The following is an 8671-nucleotide window of genomic DNA, read 5'->3' as shown; positions in this document are numbered from 1 at the left end:
ACTACGATACACTACCAAATCTTATCCAACGAACACAGAACAGCACTTACCAAATTGAAAATGACCTATGGTTCGAATTCATGAACTTGTCATCCCTGACAGTGGTCATATTTCGTGACTGTCCCTTCTTGTCAGAAGTGAAAATAAATCGCTTACCTTGGTTTCAGTCGCGGTGATGTCCCGTCTGATTTTTGCGGTGCGCAGTAAGCGGTGAACAATGGCAACTGTTCCCTGCATGTTGTTACACCGCGACAATGCCGTATTGTACAGGGCAGTAGCTCTGGTCAAGTCTCTATTGTTTAGGGTTTCTTTCCCTCTGTTCAGGTACAAGTCACCGAGACTTTTAATCGCCTCTGCTTCTAACATGTTGTTCTCCGTAACTATTCCCTCTACCATCAACTGAGCGTATCCAACCAGCAAAGACTTTGTGTTACCACCGGTAGCCTGTGTCTTGTCCAAGTCTTGAAACTTCCCCGCCACCTTTGCAGGTGTTGTTGTCTCCTTGTCATCAGATGGTAATTCCTTACCGTCTGACCCCTTTGACGACACCCCTTGTAAAAGCCTTTCCGCGTATTCGTAACGATGTTCTATACTTTCTCCCTGCTCCCGATGGTCACACCGGACCACAGCAGCTATGTATAGTGCCAAGGCCATGTTCAACTTCCCTACGTCATTCTTGAGTCTTCCTTTCTCCAAGTTCACGTCCCCCAGACTTTTGAGCAGCTCCACTTCCGCCAGCCTGTCCTTTTCAGCCACTGCGTCCACCAGGGCACGGAGGTAGCCTGTCTCCGCACGGGCTAGTCCGTACCTCCTGCCCTTTTCGTCCGCCTCACGGAGATTCTCACAGACTCTCAACATACTGGTCTGTGCTAGTTACAAGTCATGAGTGGATCAAAATAAACTCAAACAACGAAAGGTATAGAAAACTTCCTCAATGCCTTCGCGGGTACCAGTCTCCATGTTAGTTTCACTTGAACAAAGCCTAGATTGACGAGCGTCACGCTACATTACGTCACGGTTCAAAGGGCAAAGGTTCACTACACTTAAGCTCCGCAAGTACATACAAAAGTATCAGATAACTTGCCTAAGACCGTGCAAGGAACAAGACTCTTTCTCCCCTTATTACATTTTACCATGCAGCATGGTGCTTTGCCGTTGTACGTCGTTTAATGCTTGTATCCTCTTGGATCCGATTGGGGGTTGTACAATGGCCTTTCAAGATCTAGAGATCTTATTGTGTTATAGGATTATAGAAATCACGATGGTGTTCTATATGCACTGTGTACGAGTTTGTTGGTGTTTTCCTCCACTACCTTAGCTCGGATTTTACCATTTCGAACGTGGACGTATATAATGTAGTGATGTTGACGATTCTGGAATTCCATCACCTCATACCTTTGCCAAATGACCTTTTCGAGTAACGTATTATAAACGTTTCTCCTCATTTGCATAAATTATATTAGTTTATTATCTTCTCTTCATGAATTCGTTAATAACACAAGTTATTTCAAGTATGAAAGTCATATTTTAGCAAAGAGAGTCTCAATAGCGATTCCTTCTAAATTATCATTTGAATAATTGAATAATGTATTATATTAGAGTCCATTCCAAGTCACCATGAGGGTTTTTAGGTGATATTTGTAATAAGTCTGAATTCTTTTGAATAAAAGAATATCTAAGCCACAATAATTAGAATTTTTTCAAAAAAATTGACTAAGAAAATATTAATCTATTTGAATTCCTTTGAATGTTTTAGAAACATTTTGAAAGTAACTGTACAAAAATGTCTTTATTTAGAATAAAGTGTAATTCCTTCACATTTACAAATATTTGTAAACTTTGCCAAATGGTGAAATTAGTTTATTGCCCCCATAAAAGTAAGCCCTATTGTTGCCTCTGTATATTTTTAGATTTCACTGCTGGGCACTGGTGGTTCCTTTGTGGTGAGCCATTGTTGCATTGACACCCAACCGTACTTAGCAAGGATGTGTGAATTGCTATCTTCCCAGCCCACTGAACCATTTACAAAATGTTACAAAAAATGGTAGAAAATGGTAAATAATGGTAGAATGCTGTTATCATCATTTAGAAACCATTAGAAGTATTCAATTCCACATCATGAATATTTCCAAAGTTTTACAGGACCGGGGAAATATTTATAAAGTTGTAACAGCATTAAAAATATTTCTGAAGTATAAAATGTCCATGACATATAATTACAAAGCTTTAGAATCAATTCTAAACAATGGCAACAAACATCCGCACAGTGTCTTGGAATGGACTCTATGTATGGCTGATAATGTTCATCTCTACTTGGCTTTCAAGTGCCTCAAGTATTAAATCCCTGTCATTCACCACTATGGAATATAATGCTTCCTCATATACATGCAAATATACTACAAACAGTTGTCCACAGAAGTGAACTTTTTATTAGTGTTAGATTTCAAGACACGTTACTTAAGGTAAGCTGTGCCAAGACATTCCTTATTATCTATAGGAAAGATAAGATTAAGAAGCAAAGGTACCTGGTAAAGGTTACAGTGCTACTAAAATATAAGATATAAAATGTACAAAAACATTTTTGTTCTATCGTTGGAACATTTGGCAAAACCCAGACCTAAACAAAAATACTCCAAACAGCAAACACTTGACAAGCAACTATATATGACTTTGGAAATGGTCAGACGTTTCAGGTAGAATCCACTACCTTTTGTCAGTGATCCTTTTTTTCAGAATGCCTTCATGAAAGGTAGTGGATTCTACCTGAAACATCTGACCGTTTAAAAAATCATGCCCAGTTGCTTGAGTAATTGCTATTTGGGGTACCTTATTACCTGGAGGTCCAACCTCCATTGACTTAAACAAAAATATTGTTGAACAGTCCTGCTCTGTGTTGGCTGTAACTGTAAATAGGCCCCACTATGCCATACTCTCTGTTTTCTTATCCTGCCGGATTGCATAAGAGGTGATGAGATTTTGTGCTCCCTTTAGAAAGGGTAGGTATAAACGTGCCACAGAGGACAGATGACCGAGTGTATAATATTCCGTATCAGGCAGAATGGCCTTCAAGTCTCTCCAGGCATCAGCAGACCTGTCATACACATACACCAGATACTTTGTTGATGATCCTTCTTTGGTAGTGTCATAGGTATCTAACAGTACATGCAGCTGGTCCTCTAGTAGGAAAAAATATGGCCAGTTATTGGTGCCAAGGTTTCCCCTGTTCGGCCAGCCTTGCAGTTTCTTCCAATGGTCCGACTCTGAATCGTACACCATGGTCTGATTGAAGTCACTATCTGTACAGAAAATCTCTGTTCCCATGGCAACAACTGAGAGGAATGAGTGGCGTGACTCGAGGTTTGGTGGAGTTCGCTCACTCCAACAGTCCTGACTTGGGTCGTAGCGATACATGGCTGAGGTCATAATGAAATAGAGGTAAGGACCACAGGGCAGTACAGCACTGCATTCCCAAGTTCCTTCAAGTTCCAGCTGTGAACACTCCTGCCATTGGTCCGTCTGCCGACTGTACTTTCTCATACGGACCCATCCACTGCCTTCTTCTAAATCTGCAGCAACGTAATATAAAGTCTGACCAACTTCAACAAGGGACTGCCTTGAGTCAGTGGACGTATCTGAGTACTCTCTCTGAAACTCAGATACTGTAGACATTCCTACATCTTCAAACTCATTGCCTGCATGGTTGTACTTAAACATGGACAACTGACCAGTATGATCTCTGTCATGTTCCAGCACATAAATATTATAATCGCTGGTGAAAGCTGTACCAGCGCTATCAGGAAAGATATCAGGATGCCAGATGTACTTCCTTTTCTGAGGGTTCATGTAGAGAAGATCGCCTGTCCTGGAGAGGATAAGACACATCATAAATTGTCAATGAGAATAGACTGAAGATTCAAACTTTTTTCTTTAAGAATAAGGCCAAACTCACATCTTCAAGTTGTGTCATTCATCAATTCTAGTCATTTCGCCTCATGAGGAGTGTTCAAAGTACAAGTTTGAATTAGGTGCATAGCATATCAACAGGACTGACACTATATATGAAAGTGTGCTTTGCAAGGCCCCAAAATGTGGACTAACAGTATGGCAAGATTGTTCCCAATCTACTGAATTAAACAAGGAAGAAGCATTACATACCCTATATCCCTTAACAGAAGAAATTCTGTTGTCATCCCAAGTCTGGGCTTCAGGTTATGTTTCCCTTTCTTAACCATTTTCCTGATGACCTTAGAACTCCCAGAATTCTCCCTGACCAGGGGATGTTCCAAGATGGCTGCCGTGTCATCTGAGGTCAGCAGGTTGAAGCGGATGTGGGGAAGGATGCTGGGTAGGTGGTGCAGCCTGTGGAGTACAGGGTAGGGGTTAAACGTTTTGCCAACTCACAAGTCACTGCAGAGAATTCTAGAAGGTGACTCTCATTGACAGATAGACATGAAACCTGCAATCACACATGCATTGAAGCAGGCACAAGACAGATATCCATGTTCAGAACTTTACAACACCCACCTGTCCTCCCTGCTGTGCTGCACCCATTTAACCACAGCCTCCCACACTGTTGTCTCCTCTTTAACATCCAGCTCATCACGGCTGATGATCTTAGTCAGCTGATTCACACTCAGGCTGCAGAAGTCCTCACTGAAGGCAACCTGTGGAGATACCAAATACATGTATTTCTTCCCGTATATGGAGATTCATATATGTGTATACTACGAGGGGCGTTCAAGAAGTAATCCACCTGACCCATTTCCCAAAGGAGGAGATTAATGAAACTTGGTGCAGTTATTAGTCTTTCTCTTCATAGGAATCAGCCAGAGTTATGCATTTCTACCATCGTTTGATGCAGCTCTGTACACCGTTTTTGTAGGACGCCCCAGGTTGGTCCTGCAACAGATGCCTCATCAATGGCAGAAGAGGGACAACCAGGTCTGGGAGCTGTTTCCACAGACTTCCGGCCATGTTTGAATTCACAATGCCAGCGTTTTACAAGGTCATATGATGGGGAATCATCACCATAAGTTTCTTTTATTTCCTCAAAAGTCTCATTTGGTATGCGTCCTTTCAAATACAAAAACCGGATCACTGCGCGACACTCAACTGGCTCCATTTCACACCTGGTCCATTTCACACCTGACTCAGTTCAAACACCTTTAAATCAAAAACCACAATTAGTTCAGAGCTGTTTTTTGCAACATAACCCATAGAGATATGAATCATTACATATGCAAAATTTCATCTAGATCAGACAACTGGAAGTGGGTCAGGTGGATTACTTCTTGAACGCCCCTCGTATATGAACAACTTTTACCAGAAGCTTTCATCTTCCTGTAAATGCAGAAATATTCGCAGTGGATTAATATTCGCGGTTTTCGCGGCGGCCGCTTCACCGCGAAATTAAATCCACCGCGAATATTTCGTCTGCAGGCGCCGCCTTTTCCGCTCCATGTACATACTACTACTGTCTTTGTCACTGTATAATGAAATGTTTGACATACGAGGGCGGTTCAAAAAGTAATGCCACTGGTTTTATAACAGGCTCATTTTTTCATCGAATGAGTTGAAATTTGGCACAGATGTACAAGACTATATCCTCTTGAGATTGATGTATCTCAATTTGTGGTGCAAATTTTTATGAGCAACTGAGATGATTTTAAGATGACCACACCCTTAAAAGCTTGTCAGGAGATCAGTTCCTCTAGATCTTACCATTTTAGAATTATTGTAGGGAGCCGAAATTTTACATGTACAATAACAAATGTCTCTATAGATTACATACCAAATTTCATGTTTGAACTCACAATGGTTCATCTTTTACAGCCACTAGAATGGAGCGAGTTACTATATTACAGGCAGTTTGATTAATAGTCAAATACGTGATTTGTTGAATAAAGGTCTTTGTAGACTGCTTTTCCATTAGCCAAAAGATGCGAAACTTAGCACAATTATTAACTGTTTTAAGATCAAGAAGTGTGTTAAGTTTGATTTTTCTCAGTTAATAAAAAAGTCGGTTATGGAAACGTTAAGCAGACCACCCCTAATCCACCGCTAATTACGACCCTGACGACCTTACTTCACATCAGGAACGAAAAAATGATAAGTGATTGTATTTAAAAGATAAAAATAGGCATGTGGCTTATAGAGAAATGCAACTTGATACATGTGCAATTTTAGTTCCTTACAATAGCTGTAAGTGATTTAGAGACATTATCAATTGCACGTTAATTGACCCTCTAATTTCTTCCGACGGGATAACAAGGGTGTGGTCATCTTGAACTCAACTCAGTCACTTATAAAAATCTTAACAACAAATTGAGATATGTCAATCTCAAGAGGATATATTCTTGTACCTCTGTGCCAAATTGCAACTCATTCGGTGAAAAAATGAGCCTGTTATAAAACCAGTGGCATTACTTTTTGAACCGCCCTCGTACTTACTACGGTGAAGTCTTGACTGACGACACACATGTAATTTTTTCATACGACCAACTGTATTACAGTACTGTACAGTATGTTCACCATGATACAAAGGTCGTACTACTGTATACTATTACGTATTGAGAGGGTAGATACGATTAGATCAGTAACAGTGGCTCACGCAAGAACAAGTCAAAAGCATGGAAACTGTTCTATCCGTCTGTATAGGACCCTTACCGGGTAACCAGCAAGTGTTTTCCGACTGGCGGTTTGTAGAGGCGCCGGGTTTTACACGGCAGTTCGTGACTACAGTGCAGTGCTGAAAATGCATTGAATTTCGCGGGATGGCGCTACCGCGAAATTAAATCCACCGCGAAATGTCCATTTTGCCGCTACCGCGAAATTAAATCCCCGCGAAATTAAATGCATTTACAGTATTTGTTTCTACTGTGCTGAAATCATATTATCAGGTTTTTAGGGCCTGTCATCTATATTCCTAAGTCAATTTAAATTTTAGAGTGAATACCAACCTTCACAAAGTGCTTGCAGATACACTGAAGACAACGCTTCAGGACAATGTCCACAGAAAAGACATCAGCAAACTTGTACATGTCCACACAGGTGGAGCGCTCCACGTTCATGGAAATGTAGCTGCTGCAGGTATCTCTCACATAGTCCAGCTGGAGGAGGTTGGCTGCCTGGTACAGGGCCTGCACTTTGTCCAGGGACACATGGAGGGTTCCCGAGTAGATGTAACTCAGGATCTCCTCAAACATGGCCACATCCAAACCCTACATGTAGAGTTGGATGTAATAACAAATGAACTTAACCTCAATTCTTTCAGATCACTACAGCACAACAAATCATAATTATGTCACTAATAATGTACAGATAACCGTTATATACACTATTACAGTCTTTGTCATTATGCCTTGGTAAACAAAAAAAATGACATAACTACATAAGGACATTGTGACAAAATGCACAAAGTATATTTAACAGTTCACCATTTATTCAAGTCTGAAAAGAGTTTTGAGTTCTCGGTGAAAGCTGCAAAGTTGACATTTAAAGTATTGAAACAAAAGCGATACTAGTACATCAGGGGAGGGGGGGGGCAAGATCACAAATCACAAGAAAGCTTGACTATACTTGTTGGGAACACAAATTATGCGCTCCCCAAGTTTTAACAGCTCTATATAATACGTAGAATCTTCTTAAGTTCCATACTTTGATTGATTTCCCCTCAAGCTTACACAAACCTACCTGTAAAACAACCGGTACCGCCCCGGCCCCGTGACGACTTTCCACCATGTCACTTGTAAACATGGCCCTGAAGTAGGGGCTGGCCGCGGACAGAACAAGCCGATGGCAGGGAAACCGCCGGCCCTCGACTTCAAGGACGACATCCTGCATTACCCCAGCCTTCTGTAGGTCGCCAATGATTCCAAGAAACCCGTGCAGATAGCTCTCGTCTTGGCAGGAACGAATACGAACTTCGTTGTCTAAGCACTTTTGGGGAGCGGCGGCCATGTTGATGATGATGGCGGAGCTGTACTTCCCGGAGGGAACTGCTTCCGTACTTTGATTACCCACATAATGTAGCGGTATGAGGTAGAGGATCAGGTCTACCGATTGCGTAATTGCTACGTTTTCGAAGAATCGATTTAAGTGAAAAGGTGGCCTCCATGCTACAAAGAGGAGTTTTGACGCATTAAGTGGCTGAGTTACATTGTATTTTATGGCCCTGCAGTTCTCATGGAAACTGCAGCTCTTTGAATCTCTCTTTATTGACTGAAAACCAGAATATCAGAAGCGATTGTCTTCAGTCACACTCTTTCAAGCTTGAGACAAAACGCTTCTGCAGTTACAAAAGAAGCTACAAGGTGGTCCAAACGTACATTGCTTCTTCCTGACATCAAAAGCTATCTGCCTCTTAACCTTCCTCTTTGTCTGCCCTGGACCAACCCACATGTCAGATACGTTGTACATGTATCATCAAAATCCACCAAGAGGTTATTAATGTAATTGCTATGGAAACAATATCTTCATTTTTCAAGGTATGAAATGCTGAAAACAATACCAGTAGTTTTAATGTGATTATGATATGCTAAAAACAACACCTCCATTTTTCAAGAATACAAAATTAATGCGTGTTGTGCATGTTCAAATACTGTAAATGTATCTAAGTTCTCAGGGATTTAATTTTGCAATAGCGGAGAAAAAGAACTTTTCGCGGTGGTTT

General features: G+C 41.1%; 1 protein-coding gene across 1 annotated transcript; it reads right to left on the bottom strand.

Moving 5' to 3' along the window:
- Positions 1-2919: 2919 nt before the first annotated feature.
- On the bottom strand, positions 2920-7959 carry LOC118404926 (kelch repeat and BTB domain-containing protein 12-like). Its single transcript, XM_035804309.1, has 4 exons — positions 7846-7959; positions 4597-4664; positions 4156-4359; positions 2920-3862 (listed from the first exon to the last, which is right to left on the bottom strand). The coding sequence occupies exons 1-4, from the start codon at positions 7957-7959 to the stop codon at positions 2920-2922; spliced, it is 1329 nt and encodes a 442-aa protein (XP_035660202.1).
- Positions 7960-8671: the final 712 nt, after the last annotated feature.

Source organism: Branchiostoma floridae, chromosome 17, assembly GCF_000003815.2.
Source record: "Branchiostoma floridae strain S238N-H82 chromosome 17, Bfl_VNyyK, whole genome shotgun sequence".
NCBI classification, from domain to species: domain Eukaryota; kingdom Metazoa; phylum Chordata; class Leptocardii; order Amphioxiformes; family Branchiostomatidae; genus Branchiostoma; species Branchiostoma floridae.
Note: the sequence above shows the minus strand (reverse complement) of the source record. Positions and strands in the feature narration are given on the sequence as shown.

Bases quoted from the DNA above. Each gene is read 5' to 3' on its own strand.
- LOC118404926 (XM_035804309.1), bottom strand. From the start codon at position 7,959: ATGGCCGCCGCTCCCCAAAAGTGCTTAGACAACGAAGTTCGTATTCGT. The intron at 4,665-7,845 runs GTAATGCAGGAT...GTATCTCCACAG, and splicing joins GCGACCTACAGAAGGCTGGG to GTTGCCTTCAGTGAGGACTT. The intron at 4,360-4,596 runs GCTGGATGTTAA...TGTACTCCACAG, and splicing joins AAGATCATCAGCCGTGATGA to GCTGCACCACCTACCCAGCA.